We start from the raw sequence: 23,824 nt of genomic DNA, 5'->3' as shown, positions 1-23,824 counted from the left end.
TTCACTTTTGTAACTTCTACTTCTTCAAGGAGATTTTTCTGTGTTTTTCAGTTATTTTAAGAGTATTTGCAATTGTTTGTTGCAGCACTTAAAATCCTTGTCAGAGAGCCCAGGCCTCTGATTCTTCTCAGTGTTTTTTCTCCTTCTGTCTTCGTGGTTCTTGATGGAGGAACGATCTCCTGGACTCTCTGGACGTGCCGGCAGACGGCACACTAGCAGGAGGTCAGCAGGCCGGCCTCCTATTTGGTTTAGCACGAGGGCCTGGCTTACTTTTCTGGGTTGTGGCTCCTCTGGGTTTCTGGGCCCACCTGGGCACCACCTGTGTTCTGATGAGGTCCCTGGTTGCCCTGTGCCCTGCTGGGATGGAGCGTGTCCCTTGGAGCTGTTAGTGCCAGTGGCCTTGTGTTTCATACGTGCTGGTGTGTGGGAGGGAACCATCACCTGGTCCCGTGGGCCCTCTGCCAGGGTTATGACGTGCGGGGTCCTGCGTGTATCTTCAAGTCCTGAGGCACTTGGCCAATCTGCCTTCTTTCCACCCTTCAGAGTTTGGGGATGGTCTGCTGTATTCTTCCTGCTTTCTCCATCATACTTTGGACAGAGCAGGGAGTAAGGAACTGATGCTGCCTCATCCCCTAGGTTGCTATGGAGACCCCCTAAAGTTGGTCTCTCAGGGCAGGACCAACCACCAGTAGATCTGAAAGGTCCCACTGACCCCAGGTGCAGCTAAGGTTGAGAACCACTGGCTCCAAAGGCCCCTTCACACATTCAGAGACTTTTCTTGACCCCCCAAAAGCCTAGCCATTACCCATGTGCCCATTTCACAGGTGGGGAGGCTGAGGGGTAATGAGACTAAGCATCCCCTATGAGGGCAAATGGTTATTCATGAACAGGCTGAGACAGAAGCCCGGGACTTCGGCATCGGAAGCCATGACCCATCTGCTCCTGGGCCGCCTACCCCGCCAGGGGGTCTGCTAGGGGCCTGCATGTAAGAAGCCGTGAGAGGATGTGTGCTGCGTGTGCCTCGGGGAGAGAGGAGGCGTGAGGAGAGTCCAGTGCACTGGGCCTGGGAAGGGGCTCAGCAGACACGACCCTGAGTCCCATCAGGCTCTGCGAGCGCTGACATGGGCCCACTCCATGTCTAAGCCCAGCTGGACCAGGGTTCCCTGCCGCCAGTGTCCAGAAGCCCAGTTGTGTGGCCTTGCCCAAGGCATCCTGTCTGGCACTCTCGGGCCCTGAAGGTGGCGTTTGAGCCTGCCTGGCTGGCCGGACATGAGCAGGGGTGGAAAGTGCTCTGACCATCTGGCTGGAGAGCAAGTCTTTGCAGAAGACTCGCCACTCCCTCCCCAGCAGGGAGCAGAGACCTGGGACAGAGGGGCTAGTTCCAAGCCCTCAGCCCCGAAAGGCACCAAGGGACCCCAGCTGACCTGAGTCCTGCCTCAACTAGGCCCCCCGCACGTCTCAGACACGAGACTCCCCAGGTGGGGACACAGACGGGACACCGCGGCCAGAGCATGGGGGGGAGCGGTACAGAGCCCATACTGCAAGTCCCCTCTCTGCACCCTTGGGGTGTAACTCAGAGCACTTGTTCACCACCCCGGCTCCCATCCCTCCCACGTTCATTTGAGGTGGGGCCTTAACCCCTGTGGAAGAGCGGGGTCCTTGGAGGGGCCGCTGAGCTCTCTAGCAGGGTCCCCAGCAGGCCCGGGGGCTTGTCTCACTGTCACGGCTCAGACTACCCAGACAGGGACATCGGGGTCTCCAAAGTGAACAGAGGAGCGTGGGCAGCAGCAGGCTGGGGCACCCAGGCCAGGGAGGCAGCCCATGCCACCTCGAGTTCTGGGGGCAGTGAGGTCCCCCGTAAGGCTCGAGGCCTTCTCCTTGCAACAAGAGCAAACCCCGCTGCCTCCCTGTGAAGACGCAGGCTCACCGATATCCCGGCCCGGCACACACACAGGGACGCCCGTCGCGCACCGCGGCCCGGGGCGGCGTCTCACGCACAGCGTGCTTTCCGCACGGGGCCTCCCTGCAGCGGCGACTCGGCCCGACGCCAGAGAGGAACGGACAGAGCTTGGCAGTGCGCAAGCTGCCTGCCCGGGAGTGCGGCCCGGGCTGGGTCAGGCCACCTGGCATCATGTCCAGCACATAGTAGGCGCTCAGTGAATGCTCGGTGGAGGGATGGCCGAATGACGGGGGAGGACTCGGCGCAGGTGAGGTCTGCGGGTGGCGTCATGCATGGGATGGCGTGACCTCCGTGACCCGAGGCCCCCGCGGGTCCCCAGCAGCGCCTCTACCCCCCCCCCAGCAGCCTGCGCGCATCCTTGTGGGCCCCCCGGCACTCCCAACAGCGTCTGGCACAGAGCAGGAGCTCAATAAATACCCGTTGAATTTACCGCATCTCAATTCAACAAACGTTTATTGAGCGCCCGCTGTGTTGAGTGTCGCGCTCCTACCTTGCGTGGCGCTACCGCGATGTCCCTCGGAGCCACCCGCCCAGCGGGGGCGAGCGCTGTGCTCACGGGCAGGGCACCCCGTGTCAGCAGGCTCCCGGGGTCCGGACTTGGTGAGGCGAGGCAGGGGACCCTCCATGAGGAGCGCCTCCATCCCCCCGAATTGCTCAGCAGGCTGGCGGCAGTTGGGCTTGCCCAGCCCAGCACGACCAGCAGCCTGGTCCTGGCGGCTTAGTCCACTCATGGGAAAGCAGGCGACGTCCTCGGGGCAGGCGTGAGGGCCCGGCCACCAGGTGGACACAGAGGGCTCCCATCCAGAGCCACACACCACCAGCGGAAAGGCGAGGAGCGGCAGGGGTCACGTGGGTGTCAGCAGTGTGTGAGGGGGCGCTCGAGTGTGCACACTCACAGGCACACGCACATGCACACATGCACACACGTGCGCCATCCTCAGACACACACACGTGTGCTGTCTGTACGTTGGGGGTTTCCCTCGCGCACAGGACGTCGGCACAGCCACCCATCTCTGCGGCAGGCATGCTGTGTGCAGCCGAGACGGACATGCAGCAGCAGGGCCGGGTGGTAGGGAGCCTGGCGGGTACGTGATGGCTGCAGCCTCCAGGCCTTGCGGGGCTGCCACCGGTGCAGCACCTGGCACCCCCCGGGGAAGCAGGGCTTGGTGGTGAGGGCGGCAGCGGCCAGGAGGCCCCACAGGTGCCCGGGGTTCTCCACTGTGTGTCCCCTCTCCTCAGCCCCAGCCAGGAAGTGGAGCCCCGGGGCAGCAGCTGGCCTCCCCCAGGGGAGCCTGGGCACAGTGGGCAGGGCAACAGACTTGCCCATATGAAGTCTGGCCCCCCAGAAAGCCGGCAAAGCCCACCCTGTGGCCAAATTACTCCTGTCCCGAGAGCTTGTGGGCTTTGGGGTTAATGCAGGGGTGGAGGTGCTGGGGTCCACTGAGCTGGGGCAGCTGTAGTTCACCCCTTCCAAGAACAGCTGTCTTTGGGAACGGGAACATAAAGCAGGACGACCACAGGGAAGGCCGGGGGCAACGCAGAGACCAATGGCCTGAAGTCTGTGTTCGCATCCTGCACCCCAGGAGGTAGTGGCCTCCTGGGAGCAGGGCCTGGAGGACACTGCACTGCCATTGGGCATCTGCCCATCAGATCTCCTGTGGCCAGCCCTTGCCCTGCCTGTAGGTGGGACGGGCCACCTGCCATGTCCCTTTCAGGCCCTTCCAGGGGACATGCCGCCGCCTTGGAGAGGCCTCTGGGGGGTGTGGTGTGACATGCCCATGGGGACAGTCCTGTGCGTGGCACGGAGGTCCCGACATTTAGAGTCCTGCGGCCGGGCAGGCTGGAGGCCTGGGCACAATCTGCTTACAAAGATCACACCAAGACACGCCTGTCTTGGACCAGAGCTCGTCAGCAAGCGGAGGCCGCGTCCCCGCGTCTGGGGGCAGTCACAGGGGGGTGGTGAGGGCGTGATGACAATGGATGATGAGCATCTACTATGGGCCAGGCAGTATGCCTGTGCACCCTTCCACCTCCTGGTCTCCAGCGTCTACCAGGCACTCGGGGCCCGGGCCCAAGGAGGACAGAACCGCCCGCGGTCACGCTGCGGTCAGCGGCAGCCCAGACTTGAACTCGGGTCCGCCTCACAGCATTTCCCTCGTCTCCCACACCCTCGCCAACCCCTCTTGGCCTCTGCCTCCTGCAGCCACAGCGTTCCTCCCCCAGCTACAGCCTCTGCACAGAGCCTTGAGTCAGGCAGACCAGCCTCGTCCGTCCCCCAAGCCCCCGAGCCTCGCAAGTCCCAACCCAGTCCTGTGCTCAGGGTGACGGGAGGGACAGTGGGACAGTGCTGAGTCCTTGGCTCCGAGTCTGGCCTCGCCTGCCTGGACCGTGTGCACGTCTGCTCTGGAGGGACATGGGCCTGCAGCCGGGAGCCGACCTGGTGCCCGCCTGTGGCCAGTCCAGGATCAGCAGCCACCGCGGTCAGCCGGGGTGTCCGGAGTGGCCTGAGCACCCTCTGTGTCCCGGCTGACGCATTCTTAGGCTCAGATTTGGGGCTCGGCTGGGACTGGGGACCCCTCTGCTGCAGGGACCGCCACGCCCCAGTTGCAGCTCCTGGCTCAAAAGAACCACTCACGTGGGTAACCGCTGTCCCCGTGCGACGTGGCCAGGGCATCTCTCTCGGCCCCGCTGCTATGGGACAGAGACTGGCTGTCCAGGTCCGGAGAGCTAATCCTCGTGTCCGCCTCGCCCTTGGGCGTCAGCCAGCTGGCCTTCTGCGGAGAAAAAGGTCGTGTGAATGTCGAGGTTCTTACCTGTCACCTACGGGAGGACACCACCGGGAGACGGTTCAGAGCAAGAAACCAGATCTTAGTAAAGGCCACGCCCGCCAGCGTGAGCCCCCGAGGGGACGTGGCATTGCCCCCTTTACGGCTGAGGCTGGGGACTGGGGGCCAAAGCCGGGCTGCCCGGGGTTGCCCAGGAGGCCCGCTGGATATTTCAAATGGAAAGAGGCCCCAGGGCTGTTTCTGGGGGACCGGCCACCTCCCTGGAAGCAGGAGCCCGTGCCTGGAAGGCCGCCCGCAGGAGCCCGCGCAGCTCCATCCTGGGCTCCCAGCCTTCCTCCTCCTGCTCTCCCCTCCCCAGTGTGCTTCCCCTTTCTGGGGGCCGCACAACCCGCTGAATGGCCCTGAGAGGGGTGCTGCCGGCCTGCGAGGGGCTCCCTGCAGAATTACCGGGGGTTGTTGCCAGCGTGGCACCTCTGCCAGCTGTTCCCTGCTGCCTGGACGAGAAGGGTGGAGGGAGACTGGCTTCCCCCGAGGGGGCTGGGCCCAATGGCTGGTCCCAGGAGCTTGGAGACTCCCCCTCAGGAGGGGTCTGGGCTGAGCCCTGAGCCGGAGGGCACATGGGGCCACAGCGCCGCCCCCCCCCACCCCAGGACTCACTGTGGCCCTTTGTCCGTCAGGGTGGTGCAACCAGGCAGCGGGCAGCGTGGCCCTCAGAGCCTAAACTGCGTCCCTCCTGGCCCTCTCAGAATGCGCGGCCCCACCTGCCCTGGAGCCCGTGCGCGGACGCCCGGTGCACTCAGGCTCCCCTGTGTCAGAGCTGAACCCAGCCGAGCTGCCCGGGCACCTGCAGGGTCTGGGTTGCCAGGGTGCTCGTCCCAAGCCACAAGGAGGCTCGCAGGGGCACCCCTATATTGGGTCCCTGTTCCCAGTGGTCCCAGGGGACCCCAGGGAGCAGGCACAAGAGGAGCCAAGGCCTCAGCCCGAAGCCCCTGCCAGCCAGGCCCTCCGAGCGCGCTGCTGGGTCTGCATTACCTTCCTGCCATCCAGGTCGAGGCCGCTGTCCTCCCCGTCGTAGCGCCTCTGGGCTGGAAGGGAGAGAGCGTGTGTCACGCAGCACGCACGCGCCCTGTGCATCCCAGGCTGCTGACGTCATGCTCGGAAGGGCCACAGTGGAGGAAGGCGGCGGCACAGCTGCCCGCCAGGCGAGGGACAGAACAGGCGAAGACTGTCCTGCGGAGCTGCGGCTGGCGCGTGTTGGGCCCGGTGGGCTGTGGCTAAGCCCGGCCGACGCAGTGACCCCTGTTAGAACGTTCCCCCCAGTCCTGGTGGCAGGTGCAGCCGCTCAGCTCAGCCAGCTCTGCCTTCCAGGCGGCTCCTCACAGGGCCGATGCTGTGACCCACACACCCCCTCAGACCGACTGAGACTCAGAGAAAATGTGATTGCTCAAGATCGGGGCAGGCGGGGCCGAACAAGAAATGGGCAGGCCTGACCCTGAGGCCCCTCCGCTGCCCACTCCTGGCCTGCACCCCGAGGATACGAAATGGTGAGTGGTGCCGCCGGACCAAGCCAGAAAGAGCAGCGAAGGGCCCAGAGCGCAGCAGGGCTGAGAGCCGAGGGGGGCGCGTGCCCCATCTGCCTCCTCCACTGGGCGGGGGCCAGCCAGCTGGGCGATGTGATCTCCAAGAGCCCTCAACTGAGTCACATCAGGGCCAGGCGACAGAGCTCGGCCGAGCCCACACACCCGTCCTCAGGCCAACCCATGCGGGGACAAGGACAGGCCCCCCGCAGGGCCCGCAGTGGGGGGACAGGCGGGGCGGGCTCCTTACCTGCAGCCTGCGGAGGACTCGGGGCTTGGAGCCTTTTGGAGTACCCTGCCTTGTGCACCACCAGGGACAAGACTGACATCAGGCCCGAGAGCTTGGAAATTGGGGATTGGGCTACAGAACCTTGACAAGATAAGGCCACAGTTGAGGACCGTTCTGGACACACCGACGCCTGCTTACTCCCGACGGCCCCTGCTTCTCCCTCCAGGAGAGACAGGGACTTATAACGTGAAAATAAAAAATGTTGTTCTCTCCGCTTGCAGAGGCAAACGGCCCAGAGGGCGGGAGCCAGAGGTGGGCGCCTAGGCCCCCCAGCGGTGGGCACTCTCCTGTTGCCGACAAAGGAGCCCTGCCGCCTTCTGGGCACACGTGGGCCGGGGCTCTCGGCAGCCTCCAGCAAGCCCCGGGGACCAGCAGGGCCTGGGACTGTAAGGCGAGTGGGGGCACCCCCGAAGCCCTCTGGTCCCTCGAGGCGGCGCCGTGGGGGACGGGCAACGCGTGGTCAGTGAAATGGCCCCCAAGGGCCCCCAGGGGAAGTGGGCCCCGGACCTCAGAAGCCAGTCACCACCCGATTGGAGAAGGTGACGGAGACACAGGAGTCGGCGCCCCACACCGCAGTGCCATCCACTGAGGGGGACACTCGCCAGGACCCAGCAGGTTTCCCCTGTGAAAGCTCCACCAGGCACGCCCAGCCCAGGGCTGTCCAGAGCCCACAATGGTGCCCACAAAGCCCCGGCAGAGTTTCTGAGGAAGGGGAGCGTGGGCGGAGAGGGACCTTGGGCGCAGAGCTTCCTTGCGGCCAGTCCCCTAACTGCTCCGAGCCTCAGTTTCCCAATCTGTAAAATGGGCAGGTGCCCCACACCTCCAGTCGTGAGGACCACGTGAGGTAGTGTGTGTGCACTAACCGCGAGACGGCGGGGAGCTCGGCGTGCAGGTTGGGCATGCCGGGAAGAGGTGCGAGGCTTGCTCGTAGGGGCCGTTTCGGGGTCAGAGTGCACCATCCGGACAGCCAGAGAGCCTGAGGACCAGCACCAGCGCATCCCCCTGTGCCCTGGCACTTATCTGCACGAGGAACCTTCCTGAGAAAGGCCGACATCTACCCCGTGCCCTCGGGAAACTGCGCTGCAGGCACCCCGCTGAAAGTGTGTCTCTGGCTGGCTCGGAATAGAAGGCCTGCCCGCCTGCCCGCCTGCCCGCCCTCCCGCCCATGCCTGCCCACGCCGCCTGCCTGCCCGCCTGCCAAGCCGCCTCACCACTCATTCACGCCAAGCACACGCGTCTGCATTCTCTCTGCACCCACTTACCCATCTCCACCCACTGATTCACCCACCCTTTAATACCCATCCACCCGCCCACTCACTTATCCACCCATCACCCGCCCATCATCCATCCACCCACCTTGCTGCGTCCCTGTCCAGCGTTCAGTCATCCGCTCACCCACTGCCCACCCGCCTCTCTGGCCTCTTCCACCGCCCCTTTGCCCACTCACGGGTCCGGGTCAACCATGCAGCCTGTGCCCATGCATCCCTTCCTCTGTCCATCCTCCGCTTGGCCCCACCCCCTGCCCCACTCCCGGCATTGCCCTGCATATGGGGGTGCAGAAAAGACCCCCAGACCCTTGTCTTTTAAAAGCCCCCAGCCCAGGAAGTGGGGCAGACAGGTGAGTCAGGTGCTGCTCGATGGTAAAGCAAGTGCTTGGATGGGGGCCGAGTCGGGCCGCAGGCATGGGCACCCGCTGTACCACCTTGAGGCCCACCCCAACACTCTAATGGCTGTGAAGTGCGTCTCAGATAACAATGGACCCACGACTCCAGTGCAAGCCCCACAGCAGGTGACCGGAGCCGCGTCCCATCCCACCCAAAGCCGGGGTGCGGCCCGCTCCGGGGACACGTGGGAACCTGGAGACCCAGCGTCGCGCCGGCCCCACCCACCCCACACCATGTCCCTGCACGTGGGCCCACAGTTTTCCGGGGCCCGCGCCCCTTTGCCAGCATCACCGGAGCTCTGGCCTCCCAAGGCCTGTGCCCCAGCGGGGACGCCCAGCTGTGCGGGCCCCCCGGGGCCATCCCAGACCCCTGGTGCTAGACCTGGCAGCTTGGTGACCGTGCCTGCAGCGGAGACCCCACCAGGGCCTGCGGGCACCAGGCGTGCAGTAGGGCAGCAGGGCCGACAAGGGGCGAGGGGAGCTCCTCCGCTCTAGAGCTCTGCTGGGGTCTTCCCTTCCTTGGGAACCTTATTTTTCCCAGGAGGCCCACAACGACAGGATGCTCATTGCCCCAAAGTCAGACGTCGAGATCCTTGCCCCCTGCCGTGTGTTACGGGTGGGGCCCCTGGATGGAGCCCCACGATGGGGTCAGTGCCCTTCTAAAACGGAGCCCCTCCCCTCCGCAGCAGACAAGAGAAGGCTCGTGTACCCCCAGGAGGGTCCGCGCGGACCCACACCGGCGCCGGCCGCGCGTAGCCCCGGGGGTGTTAGCGCCTGCGGTGTGTGGCCCCCCGGCCAGGACAGACAGCGGCTGGCCCACGGTCCACACTGTGTGGACCCACATTCTGTGCTTCGCGTGTGCGCGTGTGTGCAAGGGCGCATGTGGGTACGAGGGTGAGTGGGCACATGGGTGGAGCTATGAGCTGGCCAGCCCCGTCCCAGTCACCGAGTTGTCACCCCCGTCGGCAGGCCTGGCTGCTCACGCCTAGGGGCTCATCCCCACAACAGCAGTGGGACTCCAGCTTCTGCAGTGACCCCATTTCTGAAACGGCAGCTCTCCATGAGCTGGAGAGTCCAAGAGCAGGCCCATTAAAAGGCGCCATTTTTAAACCTGTCCAACGTATCATCTTCGTAATTAAGTGGCCTCGTGACTCAAGGGCATCGCCCAGAGGCGTTTTTGGGGCTGAGGCTGCCCGTGCATGTACTTCCAGACAGATACAGAGGCATGCCCCCGCACGCGCTCACTCAAGGCATGCACACGCGTCCACACGGCATGCACACACGTCCACGCGGCATGCACGCACGTCCACGCAGCATGCACACACCTCGCACGTGCACAATTGGGCGGGTCTTGTGAAAGCAAACACCCCGCGTGAGGAGCCAGAGCTCCCCCATGTGCTCATCTCAGAGCACGTGCAAAGCCGGCCAGGACACACACACACACCCTCCAGCCCTGGCCGCCGCGCGGGCCCCCGGAGTCTGGTCAGATGCTCGGCAAAACACAGCACCCCATAAAGCTCATTTCATGACGGAAGTGACCAGCCAAACGTCTGGAGCAATAAAGGGTTTTGGCCATGGCTCCGGTGTGCCAAACAGGAGCTCGTTCGCCTCGGAGTGGGGGAGGCTTTTGTACACACAGCTGAGCCCTGGTGACAGGCCAGCCCCCCGGCAGCCCGAGTCGGGAGCAGGGTGGGGACCGTTGCACTGGCCGGTAGGGCCTACGAGCCACTCGACTCCGCACGGCCATGCGTCCCCCAGGACGGCCCCTCACTGTGGGGTCACACCTGCTTGAGGCTAAGGGCCGGCCGGCTGGTCAACCTCGGGCGGGACAAGGACAGACACACAGGCTTGACCTCGGGCGCTGTGATGGAAAGACAGCACTCAACGCCAGTCCTTCCTTCAGCGGGGCCTCAGTTTCCCCACTCGTGCCGCGAGGGAGCTGGTCTGGATAATCTCCAAGGGCCCGACCCCCCAGCGCCACAGGGCACCATCCTCCCCCGTCAGATGACAACCAGCAAGGCCGTGTCCTCGTGATGCCCGCGTTCTGGCTGGCCTTTTCCCTCCTGGGGAGCGGAGGAATTGTGCCAAGAGCAGGGCTGACCGTGGTCAGGACGAAGATTTCAGGGCCCTGTGGTCTGTGTGACTGGACGGCCATGCCTTAGCAGCCACAGAAAGAGCCTGTCCTGGGCTTCCCAGGGCCCGAGGGGCTGCACACTGCACAGGAACGTGGCCCGGGCCCAGCGGGGCATGCTGACAGCCACCGCCTGCCCCTCCCAGCTCAGCACCTCCACCTGCCTCTCCACTGGCCCTAGGAAGCCCACGAGCCGGGAAGGGTCCGTCCACTTTCCAGATGAGGAAACGAGGCTCAGGATGGGGAGCTGCACCCTGCCTCCCCGGGGCCTGCAAGTGTGTGAGACCTCTGCCCCTGCCTGCCCCTGGTCCCACGCCCCTGACCCAGGCTGGCCGGGGGTGGGGTGGCACCTCTGGGACGGAAGCAGGGGCCGAGACGCCCTCTCTGCTACACACAGCCCTGGTGTGCAGGCGCAAGGGGACCCCGCCGCCCGGGCCTTAAGCATTCCCAGGCTTGTAGGATTCGGTGCCAAGACAATGTGTTCGGTCCCCTCTGAGGGGCCTTCTGTCCCTCCCAGGCCAGTCTGGGCGTGTCCCTCAAATCAGCTTGGTGGCCACCCCCGGCCACACCCTGGTGACAGAGCTCGTGGAGGGCGGCAGTGGAGGGCCCTCTGGGGTGCACCTGCCGTGAGTCGTCTGTCCCCCAGCACACGCAGGCAGCGCCCGGCGCAGGCATGCAGGGACACAGAGCGAAAGGGACTGTACCATGCTGCTTGTAGATGGGGGGTTTCCTATAGATGTTATCTTTGACGCCAGTGTCTGGGGGAGAAGAGAGAAAAGGAGAGAGTGAAACAGCAAGGTGAGCCAGCAGCCCCGGACTTCCCGATGCAGAACCCCCTGAAAGGCCCCGGCACACCAAAGCAGCCACCGCCCAGGCCCCAACCTCAGGCCACGCATTGCCCCCCTCCACCAGGCTGCTGACGTGAAAGGGGGCAGGAGTATGAGTGGGTGCAGGCAAGAGTGGCCGGCCCGGAAGTGCCACCACCCTCGGTGCCCCCGGTGGACTTGCAGGAGGGCATCCCGTGGCCCTGCCACGTCGGGGGCTTTGGGAGAAACACACAGGTCTGCTTGGGGCTGATTTTGAATGACGAGAATTGGGGAGCGGGGCAGGAAGAGGCTTGGAGCCAGGCGTGGCACCGAGGCCAGCGCTGGGCGGTTCCACACGGAGCCCGGTGCCTACCTGGGACATGGAAGTGGCGCGGCGCCTGCTGGTAGGTGGCGGGGGCGGGTCTGCCGTCGGAGACCACCGAGAGGCTGGGGGTGCTCCGGCCGCTTTCACTGCCTCCAGACGGAAGAACAGGCAGCAGACAGAGGGGAGAGCAGAGCATTTCAAGCAGGAAAACCTCTTGCAAGGGAGCCCCTGCCCCGGCCGGGGACAGGCCGGCCCTCCACCCGGGGATGGTAGCGCCACCCCACGCCCGTGACGTCTCCAGGTGGGGCTGGACTTGCTAATCCAACCTGCAGTGGGCTGTCCGCTGGTCCCATGGCAAAGGGACCAGGCAGTGGCCAGGCTGTCCAGGCACAACCCCACGTGCCTTGGGGTGCAGAGCTGGCAGCTGCCCTGCCGCGGTCAGAGCGCAAATCCCTGCACCGAGGCCTCCCTCCCTAAGCATCCTGGCACAAGAGGAGGCCGCTTCCTGGGAGAATCCACACATCAGCCAGTCGGGATAGGGTTCAAGAGAGAAGTCATAAAATCTGTTCTTAAAAGCCATCAAGGAAGATGTCACTGCCAGGAGAAGGTGGGGAAGCCAGCCTCACCCAGCAGCCTGGGCCTGAACGCTGCACGTGCTCTCTGCACCCCACGGAAGAGCCCGGCCCCGCCCCTTCCCGCCCTGCCTGGAGGTGCTGCTGCCGTTGGCCATGTGGATGCCTCGGTGCCAGGCCGCGCCCCGCACCCGCACACACTCAGGAGCCACGTGAGGGACGGAAGGCAGGCATGGACACACGGACGACAAGGGACACGGCTGGTCCCAGCCAGCCCGGTATCCGCCACCTTCGGGGCGCGTGACAAGCGGCAAGGGCGCTGGGACTCATGCGCCCCTCGAGCTGTGCTGAGCAGCAACCGGAGGGCAGGGCGACGGCGGTGCCGGGCCTGGAGGTGGACGCCAGGGACTTCAGGGGAAGATGCTGGGGTTGGGGGCCGGGAGGACCCCAGGGGCAGGAGGGGTCAGCTTGGGGCAAACCGGGCTGAGGCACAGAGGGGCTGTGGACAGCAGCTTCCTGCGCGTCCTGTGCTGGGCGTGGGGCCACCCCCGCCTGCAGGTGCTGACGGACAGGCTGCCCCTCAGCTGTGAGCGGCTTTCCCCTGGGCCACCCCCCACCCCCGCAGCCTTCTGCAGCCTCAGCCCAGGCCAGTCTCTCCGCCCAGGAGCAGAGGTCTCTGGGCTGTCCCGGAGCCTGGTGGGGAGACGCCCTCAGGCACTTAAAGGAAGGCTGAGCCACCACATGGCTTGTGGGGATCCAGCCCCGGGAGTGGCAAAGCAGGCGGGGAGAGCCCCTGTGTGGCCCCAAGAGGGGAGGATGCCGACTTGGGGCATCACCTGCCGCTGGGCTGCAGACCCCGCCCCCTTCTCACCTGGGCCCCTTCCCAGTCCTCCCGACTGACCAACGTGTCTGGACGCTTCGGGCTCAAGGCTGGGTGCACGGCCCCTCCACCGGGTGCACGCCCCCCTCCTCGACTTGGCCTGGCCTGGCCACTGGGGCTCCGCATAACCAACGCGCCCAGCAAGGGCCGGGGTGTGCTCTGCCTAGCCTGCCCCAGGGCCGGGATGGGGGCCGCCATGGGTGGGGGACTGTGGGCGGGGCCTGGCCCAGGCCAGTCAACACACCTCCTAGCCTCTGCCGCTCTGGGGGCGGCTCCGGCTCCCTCCCGGGACCTTCCAGGTGGAAACCAAGCGGTGGTGTCGGGACTGGAGACAGCGGAGGAGAGTCAGGGCGGGTGACTTTGAAAGACACAAAACCCCCGAGGGCCAGGGGCTTCTCCTGGAGGTGGCGCTGGACCGAGGTGGCGCTGCCTCCGAGAGGGAGGGTGGGCCAGGCCCTCGTGAGGTCGGGAGCGCGGCGGTGGGGCGGGTCTGGCAGCGGCGCGGGCGGCTCCCGCGGGTCCCTCCGCCGGCGCCTGCCCTCTCAGCACAGGCCACCCCCCGGCGCCCTTGTCCTCCCAGGACCCCGGAGCCGGGAGGAGGGCAGGGCTTCCTCTGATCTCTGGACAGGAAACCGGCGGCCAAAGCCGTCAGCGGGAAGGCAGGGCAGAGATGGCGGCAGAGGCAGGGGACACGTGGCGGACGGCGTCATCCCCGCACGGCGGGTCAGAGGTGCCGGGCGGTGCCCTGGGCCGGGAAGAGTTCAGAGGAGCAGCCACAAGGCTCGCTGGCTCCGGCTCCAGCTGGACAGGGGCTGCCCGGGGAGGGACGGGAGCAGCAAGGACAGTGGCCGCCCCCGCGCCTGGCCGGTCTCGGGGCCGCATGTCTAGCAGGGACACTGGCGTGGTAGTCCCGCGGGGAGCAGGCCCCCTGGTGGAGGCAGCCGCGCTGGGGCCTGCAGACGCTGGAGCAGAGGGGCACGGTCATCCCTCTGGGCAGGGAGACGGCCGGGCTGGGAGAGCTTTGTCCGTGCTGCAGCGGGCACGCCCGGGCCACTCGCCGCAGGCCGAGTGAGGCGGGCAGAGGCCCCAGATGCTCTCCAGCCCGCTCACAGGGCTTCTTCCAAGAGCTGCGAGTCCAGAGGGCAGGGGCAGGTGGACAGGTGGTGGGGGCAGTTCTCAGGCGAGGACAGCCCGCAGGGGAGGAGTTCCCAGCCCTCAGGTGACGATGGGGTGACCGAGCAGCTGCCTTCAGGACAGAGGGTGCCCCGACTCCAGCCCCTGGCAGTGTGCGGGGCAGCAGCTGGCACGTCTCGGGCCACCAAGGACGTCCTCTTGCTGGTCAGACATGGAGCATGGCTCCTGGTGTCCTGGTCAGCAGGACACTCACGCGGGTCTGGAGACGGGGGTCCCGTGTCGGGGCCTGCTGGGCCTCACGAGCGCCCTCGCCCTGGCTGCGGGGCCCTCTCCCAGAGCCAGGCCTCCAGGCCTATCGGTCAGGGCTCCCCTTAGTTCTCAGGCTCCCCTAAGAGACTCTACCGGTCCTTTCTCCAGCTACGGTCACACGGGGTTGGGGCTGCAGCCTAAGAACTCGGGGACCACAACAGATGGGGAAGCAGAGGGCCAGCTGTCCCCGGGGGCGGTCCACGCTAGGTCCGTGCAGGGGCAGGGCTGGCGGTGGGTCTGCGCCTGGAGCCCGCGCTGCGTGGGGCAGTGGCCGGCTGAACCCCACGAGCACTCAGGCTGTGCACAGGCCAGCCCGCCTGCACCCCGCGCCTGTCCTGACCACCCGGCTGCGCCCAACTTTGCTGCCGGGGCCTCGGGGAGCCACAGGCTTGGGCGTCCGGGACCCAGCCGGCTCTCCCCTCCACCTCGCCTGGCGTCCCCGGCTCTCAGGGCAAGCGGCCAACCCCTTCCTCCAGCGACATTCACACAGCGACACAGGCCCGGCCGGACGCACGGACACACCGCGAGGGCGCAGGCAGGGACACGGGCCGGGAGCCATGCGGTGACACAGGACGGAGACACAGACGTGCGGCCGACGCCCCGCCCGCGGCCCTGCGCGCCTTACCTGGGAAGTAGGGGATGTAATGATGTCGGAACACGGATGTAGGGCTTGGGTGTTGGGACAGGGACAGGCAGCTACTGGTACCAGCACTCACAGTGCCAGCTGGGGGCGACAGAGAGCGCGTCAGAGGCTGCGCCTGGGTCACAGGCACAAAATATTCCTAGGCTGCGCCCCTAGGAACATTTTAGCCCCTCCGGGGGGTGCCTTTTGAGGGAAGCCACCAGACAGAGGCCAGGCTGCTCCGGGCTCCGCGAGGAGGCCCGCCCCGCGGACGGCCCAGCTCGGGCGGGCTCCTGGGGTGACCCCGGCCAGGCTCGGCCAGCAAGCCCAGGTCACAAGAAATCCAGAGACCAGAGGTCAGCAGAGGGGTTCCTAGAGGGGACACTCGGGGGGGGGGGTCACCCGCCCCTCGAGCACTCACTCACCTGCCGCTCACGCCCGCACGCCCTCATGCGCTGCTCCTCGCGCACCCCTTGCACTCACCACTCACTCATCCCATCACAGATTTATTTGTTCAGTCACTCGCCATTTGCTCGCTCATTTCCGCTCCTGCAGTTACTCATTTCTTCTCTCACACACTCATTCACTCATCGCTCATTCGCGTGGACCTTCTCACCCCCTGCGCTCACCCGGTCAGTCCTCGCTCCCCCACCACGCACCCCCACTCACCACGCATGCGCCAGGCACTCCACACACAACTTCTCCAACTCTCGCACCCCTCTCCCCTCACCCCTCTCCTCACCCCTCTCCCCTCACCCCTCTCCCCTCTCCCTCTCCTCCTCTCCTCACCCCTCTCCCCTCACCCCTCTCCCCTCACCCCTCTCCCCTCTCTCCTCACCCCTCTCTCTCTCTCCTCTCCCCTCACCCCTCTCTCCTCACCCCTCTCTCCTCACCCCTCTCTCCTCACCCCTCTCTCCTCACCCCTCTCCCCTCACCCCTCTCCCTCACCCCTCTCCTCCTCTCTCCTCACCCCTCTCCCCTCACCCTCTCTCCTCACCCTTCACCCCTCTCCCCTCTCCCCTCTCCCCTCTCCCCTCCTCTCCCCTCACCCCTCTCCCCTCACCCCTCACCCCTCTCCCCTCTCCTCCTCTCTCCTCACCCCTCTCCCTCACCCTCTCCCTCTCACCCCTCTCTCCTCCTCATCTCTCCTCACCCCTCTCTCCTTCACCCCTCTCCCCTCACCCCTCATTCGTCATGGACCTCATCACGCCTCTCTCTCACCCCTCTCCCCTCACCCGCTCTCCCCCTCACCCCTCCTCCTCCTCACCCCTCTCCCTCAACCCCACCCCTCACTCCTCACCCTCTCTCCTCACCCCTCTCCCCTCACCCCTCTCTCCTCACCCCTCTCCCCTCACCCCTCACTCTCTCTCACCCCTCTCAACCCCTCCTCCTCCTCACCCCTCTCTCCCCTCTCTCCTCACCCCCTCTCCTCTCTCCTCACCCCTGTCTCCTCTCTCCTCACCTCTCTCCTCACTCCTCTCTCCTCACCCCTCTCTCCTCTCTCCTCACTCCTCTCTCCTCACTCCTCACCCCTCTCCTCACTCCTGTCTCCTCTCTCCTCACCCCTCTCTCCTCACTCCTGTCTCTCTCCTTACCCCTCTCTCCTCACCCCTCTCTCCTCACCCCTCTCCCCTCACCCCTCTCTCCTCACCCTTCTCTCCTCACTCCTCACTCCTCTCTCCTCACCCCTCTCCTCACCCCTCTCTCCTCACCCCTCTCTCCTCACTCCTGTCTCCTCTCTCCTCTCTCCTCACCCCTCTCTCCTCTCTCCTCAGGCCTCACTCTCCCATCTCCTCTCCCAACGTCTACTGAGCAGGACGTACGTGCACATTCAATTAAAATCATTTTGCGAGTGAGTGACTGATTTTCCTCAAAGCCTGCCAAGGTCAGCTCCAGTGCCTGCGTGTGAAAGCCGGGGTCACGCAGCAGCTGGCAGAGGAGGAAGTGGCTTGGAAAACTCCCTCAAAAAGGCTGGGTCTGTGTGAAGCGCCCCGTGGCCTTGGCATGCTGAGGGGACGAGGGGCTTTCAAAGCTTTGGGGGAGCAGGACACAGCTGGCAGGAAGGAGGTGAAATGGGGTGAGGGGGCCTCCCCGGAGGCCCTGATGCTGGAGGGCTTGGCAGTGGCCCCTCCCCAGCTGCTCTGCTCCAGGTGGCGTGTCCGTGGCTGCCTGACCCCATTTGCCTGCCACCAGGCTGGGGTCCACCCAGCCTGCCCAGAACCGCGGGCGCTCAGGACCCTCCTGGTCGCCACACTCGCGCCGTTCGCCACAACACCTCTTGCTAGCGGAGCACGAGCTGGGCCCTAAGCGCCTGCCGCCCGGCGCACTCTGCCGCCGGCTCTGACCACGGCTGCCAGTGCCCCGCAGGGCGCTCTACCCGGAGGGAGAGGGCCTTTCTCTAAGGAGCTGCCGATGGACCCCAGTCCCGCCGCCCCCACCCTGCTCGTAGTTTTTCCAGCTGCGCAGAGCAGGAGACAGACTCATCGAGGAAAAACAGCAGGAGGCGCAGCGCTGCTGGGCCAAGCCCAGGCCCGAGTACCTGGTCGGCTGTAGTGCTGGGGCGACCGCGAGGTTGGCGTGTAGCGCCCGAGGCTGACCGACCCGGCGGAGCTGGGGCTGGAGGTCCGGCACTGCCTGTAGGAGCGATCGTCCTGGTCCCCCTGGGAGGAGAGCGCGGCCCTGGTGAGCGCCTGCCCATCTGCCTGCCCCCCCGCAACGGGCATCTGCTCTCGGCACCCAAGGGCCGAGCACACACACCCCAAGTGAAGCCCACACCTGAAGTCAGGGGAGGCCTGACTTGGGCATGGACACTCTCCTCAGCCAGCACCTGGTCCCTGCGCCCACCAGGTGCTGGGGGCTGGCCCCGCCCACCCTCCATCAGCTCCTCCTGTGGCTGAGACCCCTACGGAGGAGGAGGTGAGGGACGCTGCTCCAGCAACACCCCTCCGTTCCCCTCTTGCCCACCCTCCGGCACCCCAGGCTCCCTGAACTCAGTGAGTTTGAGAACCACTGAGATTCTGTTCTCCCCTGCGGCCATGGGGCTCCCCACCTCGGGGTGGAGATGAGGGCAGGCAGGGGATCCTCCCAGGACTGAAACGCCACCAGGTCAGGCCCTGGGAGCCCACGATGCAGAGCAGTTCAAGCGGGGGAGGCCAGCCAGGGTGGACACAGCTGGTGGGAGGGTGCGGCACGGGGCGGGAGAGCAGGGCCAGCCCCAGCCCACTCGGCCAGCGTCAGGCTGCGGGGTGGGTGCCGCTGCTTTGTGCTGCCCGCCGGCGTGGGGATGAGCCTCCAGGCCGGGTCTGGTGCTCATGGCTCCAGAGTCTCTCCGAGGTCACCTCTGCCTCTCGGGCTCGCTCTTCAGCGGAACCACCCAAGGCACTGTCCCTCCAGCCCTGTGTCCCCCTCCAGCCGCTCAGGCCCGCCCCACCCTATCAGCCCCCACCAGGTCCTGCCTCTGTGCCCTCTGGCCTGCCCCACCCAGGACAGGCAGCTGGAGCCTGCTGTCCAGTCACGTGCCCGGGCATTCCCTGCGGCCTCCAGGCCCTGCCTCCTCTGCTGGCCTGTCCACAGGCTCACCAGCCATGCATGGGGTGGACGTTCATGGCTGGCTGGTCACTCGCATGTTAGCTTGTCCCATAAATGGACCCAAGGATTTGATGCCGACAGACTGGCTGGCCAGGCAAGTTCTCCCCGACAGAAGGACACCATCAGGGTCAAAGGGCAGCCTCCCCGGCCCCTCTCCGACACGAAGGGGCCATGACTGAGGGTAGTGGAGAAGCCAGGCAGGGGCCTCCGCAGAAGATTATGTTCTCCGGGGTGTCAGGAGGGCGGGCCGGGGCGTGCTGGGGAACAGGGAGGTGGCCCTCCAGGGACTCCCCCAGAGCCGCATTGGGAGGGGGCAGGGAGAGCAGGCAGGCCGGGACCTTGGCCCCAGGCCTGCAGGCTGTGCGCTCAGATGGTGGGTGCACACTGGCCCACCAGGGTGGCCACAGCCCAGAGGCGCTGCAAGCCGTCGGGCTGCCTAAGAGCAGCTTCCACCTCCCCCAGGTCCCCGCGCAGGCGTGAGGGCCCTGCCCCGGCCTGACACTGCCATGGTCCCCCAGGCAGGAATCGCAAAGCGAGTGAGCTGAGGCGCCGGGGGTGGCCATGGCCAGGGGTGGCCCTGGGGGTGGGTGGGGTGCAGCCTGAGCTGGAACCCCTCTGCCTCCTGGGTGCCCTGAGTGCAGAGGGAGGCCAACGAGGCCTCCACCTCACCTGTCCACTAGAGCAGCGGGGCAGAAACCAGGCTGCGGCCACAGAGGCCAGCGGGGAGACTGTCCTGCTGGGCGGCACCGGGTGGCTGCATCCTCCCGGGCTTGTGATTTCCTCTGAAGGAGGCCATGGGACCCCGAGGCCTGTCCCGCTGCCACATCGCGGGGCCGGCAAGGTGCCAGGCAAGCACGCAGGGAGAGGCGATGGCAGGGATAACCAGCCGGGGCACCCCCAAGCATGGAGCCGGCCTGGCCCGGCTGGCAGGGCCGTGTCGGGGCTCTGGGGACGGTCACTCTGTGACCCCGAGGTGCGAGCAGGGGCAGTGCAGGCAGGGGTGGGCGGTTACCTCGGTCAGCGTTGGCGAGGGCACCTGAGCGGACTGTGGACACAACACACAAGGTCGCCTGTTAGCGGGGCCCCAGCCGCGGGGGTGGGGGGGACGCTCACGCGGGGGAGGACGGCCATGAGGGGCAGGATGGCCACGCGACAGCCCCGCCCCCGCCAGGAACGAGGCCCGTGAGTCAGGAGGCTTCGGGCTGTGGTTCTGCAGCATGCGGTCAGCGGAGAGAGACAGAGACGGGGCCAGGAGACGCGTGTCGCGCGGTCCTGGCGCCCCTCTCCTCCCGGCGCCGGCCAGCCTCCCACCGAGGCGTGTTTTCCAGAAACGAAGACCCGGGGCTCGGGGGCCGCACCCGTGAGCACATCGCCATGGGTTTCCCCCAGAACATGGAGGAAAGGGGACCAGAGGACGTACCGGCCATCCAGAGCCGGGGGCCGGGGGGAGGCGGGGAGGGCCAGCCCCGCTCAGCCCCAGAAGAGGCCCAGAACTGGGGTTCCCACCCACACACCTGGCCAGGCGGGAAGATGCCGTGCAGCTCCCAGGAGCCCGGGCAGCCAGGCCGGTCTCCTCATGCTCCTCTCCTCCCCTTAGACTGGAAGGGGAAGGTCTTCCCCACCTCCCCCTTATACAGAGAGGAAACTAAGGCCCGGAGAGGCAGCCAGGGCTCCAAGCCGCGCCCACTCTCCTTCCCGTGGCCCTCTGCCGGGGTTCTGGGCTTGAAGGAGTTGGAGGAGATGCACAGCCATGGCCAGCTTCTGCTCGGCTCAGCCCCGACCCGCTGGCCTGGGGCTTCCAGGCCAGAGAAGGCTCCCTGCCCTGGGGGCCACCCCTAGGCTCCCAGCTGGGTGCCCCAGGGCCCTGGGTGTGGGGTGAATACAGCGGGGGCCAGACAGCTCTGGGCAGTGGCTGAAGCAGGCGTGGAGACTCAGTCGGCCCCAGGTTCGAGTCCAGCTCTGCCCCTGAGCACGGGCCTCTGGGCCTCATGTCCTCAGACATGCCCCAATGCACATGGCTGGATCCCACGCGGCAGCTCGGCTGTCCGCGCGCCCTGCTCTGTGCTGACCCGCAGGCACGGGATGGAGGGTGTCCCCTCGAGCATGTGCTGCCTGCCTAGAGGCCAGGGAATCTGCACAGGAACCTTGGGCTCCATGGGGAGGCTCAGGCCGGGCTGCCTGAGCAGGGCGCGGTGGGGTTAAGGAAAGCCAACAGTGGTTTTGAAGGCAGAAGGCCTGGTCCTGGCCTCAGCAATGCTGCTCACTGTCGGGGCTGTGGTCAAGCAACTTAGCTTCTTCCAGCAGCTTTGCTGGAGCTCAGGCCAGAGGCTGGGCAGTGAAGCCCCAGGTAAGGGGTGCGGGGACCCTCCGCCCTGGCCTGCTCTCCAGCCCACTTTAGTGGGGCTCAGCACCCAGTCCTCAGGGCCCAGAGAAGCACAGCACCGAGGCAGAAATCCACCAGGAGGGTCACCCGCTGACCACTGAGCAAGGAAGTGGGGCCTCTATACCTGCCCTACCCAGTGCCCAGTGCCCAGCGTGGCACCCGCACCACAGCCCCAAGTGACCTCTGTCGGCTCTTGAGAGCATGTGACAGTGGGGGCACACTCATGGTGCTCTGTGATGGTGGGGGTACACTCAGGGTACTCCGGGACAGTGGGGGCATACTCATGGCACTCTGGTACAGTGGCGGGCACACTCAGGTACACTCAGGGCACTCCGGGGAGCTCGGGGTGGCCACCCACGAGCAAACAGCTCTCAAGGCGGCTGGCGCCCCGACACAGAGGCCCTCAAGCCAACGAGAGACGGGAAGCCCACAGTTGCCCACACTAAGTGGGGGAGGTGGTGGGGAGAGACGTCCCCACAAGGCGCCCAGCTACAGGGGCTGGGGGAGTCCGTCAGGATTGAGGACAGAGGGGCAGCGTGGCGGGCAAGGACCGCGGGACCAGGAGCCCTGGGAGTTAGAGAAAGGACGCCTGGGACACTCCGTGAAAGTCGCCTGGAAGCGGGCTGATGTCGGGCACCACATCAGGGCGCCACATCCGGGCCTCCTGGGCACCAGCCAGCTCCCATGGAGCCCCCGAAGGCCAGGGTCCCCAGCTGCTGCGGGAGGCGGCCGGCGTCCAGGGCGGGCACGCCCATGCTGGCCTACCTCGCCGTAGCTCTGCCGGTCCCCCGCCGAGTGGCTGACGTAGGGCGTGTAGGAGATCATGTCGGGGCGGTCGATGTTGTAGATGGCCTTGCTCTTGGGGAGCGCGGCCAGGTCTCTGTAGTCAAGGATCTCATCCCCCAGCTTCGCCTGGGAGGAAAGCAGGCCGGTCGGTAAAACCCACCTGAGGACGCAGCCCCTCGCTGCGGCAGCCTGAGGGTCAGCCCCGGGCCGCGGGGTCCAGCTCCCGAGCGTGCAGGGACGCGCCAGCAGGGACACGCAACAGCCCCTCTGCTCCGGCCACCGCGGGCAAGGGCTGCGGGCAGTGGGCCAGGACGGCCATCTCCCTCGCACGCGCGCGCAGTCACGGCCCTACATGCACAGGCGCACACACCTGAGCACCCCACTCGCACCCACGCCGCGCTCACACACTCATTAACAATGAGACGGTGGCCGATGGACGCCACCCTAGCCAGCGTCATTTGGGAGCAAACTGGACAGACAGACACACAGACACACACACACAGACACAGAGACACAGAGACACACACACACACACACACACACACACACACACACAGCGGCACCGCCGAGCTCAGGCCCACATACGGACCTGCAGTCAGGCCGCCTGCCCGCCCCCGAGGCTCACCTCCTGACGCCATCCCGCCCGGCGCCCCCGGGCCCCAAGGGGCTGCGCAGCTGCAACCCTAGACCCTGGCCCTGCCACCCCACAGCCTCCAACTTACATAAATCACACGGCTCGGGGATCCTGAGGTGCTAGATGCGGGTGCGGAGATGATGCTCTCCGAGGAGGTCCTGGTCTCCTAGGGGGGGAGGAAGGGCCTGGATACAGGGGCCAGCGCCCCGGGCCTTCAGAGGCGGCCATCCCCCCGCACACCCGCACGCCTGCCAGCACTGTCTGCAGGACACGGGGCCCTGGAGAGAAGTGCTCGGGGCGAGCGACCGGGACACATGTCTGCAGGGTCCCTGGGAGGAGAGGAGAGGACGCAGGCAGGCAGGCAGGGGGACCGTCCCGCAGGGCACAGGAGGGGACGCGGCCCCCACCCAAGAGGAGGCCCGGGGAGCCGCCGGCTGTGCCTGGCCCTGGGCGTCGCCTGCAGCCAGCGGAGGGGTCTGTGGTGGGGGCCCCCTGGCCAGTGTCAGCAGCCCCCTGACCCCAGGCCTGGAGATGCCGCCCTTTCCGGGCACAGCCCAACCCTCCTCACTGGGCAGGAAGGGACAAGACCAGGGCCGGCCGGAAGGGCACACCCAGGAGCACGCACCTGTAAGGCACAGGGGGTGGTGCCCGGGTGAGCCTGGCTGCTGACCTGGTTCTGCATCTAGAAGGAGAGAGAAGAGGAGACGGTGACCCCCGCCCGCCTCCGCAGCTCACTCCCCCGGCCCTGCCCCGCCCTCCGTGACAGCAGCTCTTCCTGCCCCTGCCCCTCGCCTGCTCCCCCGTCCCCTGGAGGCCCCCCTTAGCGTCCAGTTCTGCGCAGGGATGGGGGTTCACAGGGTCTGCCTGCGCCCTCAGACATGGGCAGGCAGGGCGGGGTCTCCCCACAGACTCAGGCAGCGCAGGCCTGGACTCCAGCCACTCCTGAGTCACCTGCTTTCTGCACAGCGGCACCGCTCCGCGGCGGGGACACGGGCTGTCTCCTGCCTGTGACCAGGCGCCTATTTGCCTGACCAGAAACGACGTGATAAACGCGTCACATTTTAAAAAGCCCTTTGATTCTCAGCTTCCTCCTCCTTCCTCCCTGAAGGTGAGGGTCAGGTCAGAGGGGAGCCGTGGGGCTCAGGAGTCCCCGTGACTTGACGTCCCTGTGGGCTCAGACAGGAAGCCCTGGCTCTGCAAATGGGCGGGAGCTGCAGCTGCGCGGGGCTGGCCCTGGGGGGGCACTGCCCGCTGGTGACAAGGGCTCGGCCGTGGCCCAGCACACTGAAGGGACTCCTGAGCAAGAGCGGGGTGGGGCGCACGACACGCCTCGGGGGCTGGGCCCCATCCTGTGAGCAGAGCGCCTCCATCCAGTGAGC

The 23,824-nt window shown here is 66.4% G+C and overlaps 1 protein-coding gene across 4 annotated transcripts in view; it reads right to left on the bottom strand.

The window, feature by feature from the left end:
- The window catches only part of ABLIM2 (actin binding LIM protein family member 2), a 70,070-nt gene that overhangs the window by 14,033 nt on the left and 32,213 nt on the right, over positions 1-23,824 (bottom strand). For 3 of the 4 annotated variants that reach the window (XM_037529469.2, XM_037529468.2, XM_037529472.2), the window contains exons 9-17: positions 23,071-23,127; positions 22,534-22,611; positions 21,791-21,937; positions 17,594-17,714; positions 11,586-11,687; positions 11,111-11,164; positions 6,574-6,693; positions 5,779-5,831; positions 4,596-4,734 (exon numbers count right to left, since the gene is read on the bottom strand). In XM_037529469.2, coding sequence (XP_037385366.2) covers positions 4,596-4,734; positions 5,779-5,831; positions 6,574-6,693; positions 11,111-11,164; positions 11,586-11,687; positions 17,594-17,714; positions 21,791-21,937; positions 22,534-22,611; positions 23,071-23,127 — 871 coding nt within the window. Of the gene's footprint in view, positions 1-4,595; positions 4,735-5,778; positions 5,832-6,573; positions 6,694-11,110; positions 11,165-11,585; positions 11,688-15,057; positions 15,157-17,593; positions 17,715-21,790; positions 21,938-22,533; positions 22,612-23,070; positions 23,128-23,824 lie in introns of all 4 variants that reach the window. The other variant, XM_054687971.1, reaches the window with a different exon arrangement.

This window comes from Talpa occidentalis, unplaced genomic scaffold (assembly GCF_014898055.3).
Source record: "Talpa occidentalis isolate TD23 unplaced genomic scaffold, MPIMG_talOcc4v2.1 talOcc4.6, whole genome shotgun sequence".
NCBI classification, from domain to species: Eukaryota; Metazoa; Chordata; class Mammalia; order Eulipotyphla; family Talpidae; genus Talpa; species Talpa occidentalis.
This window is presented reverse-complemented; position numbering and strand designations above follow the sequence as displayed.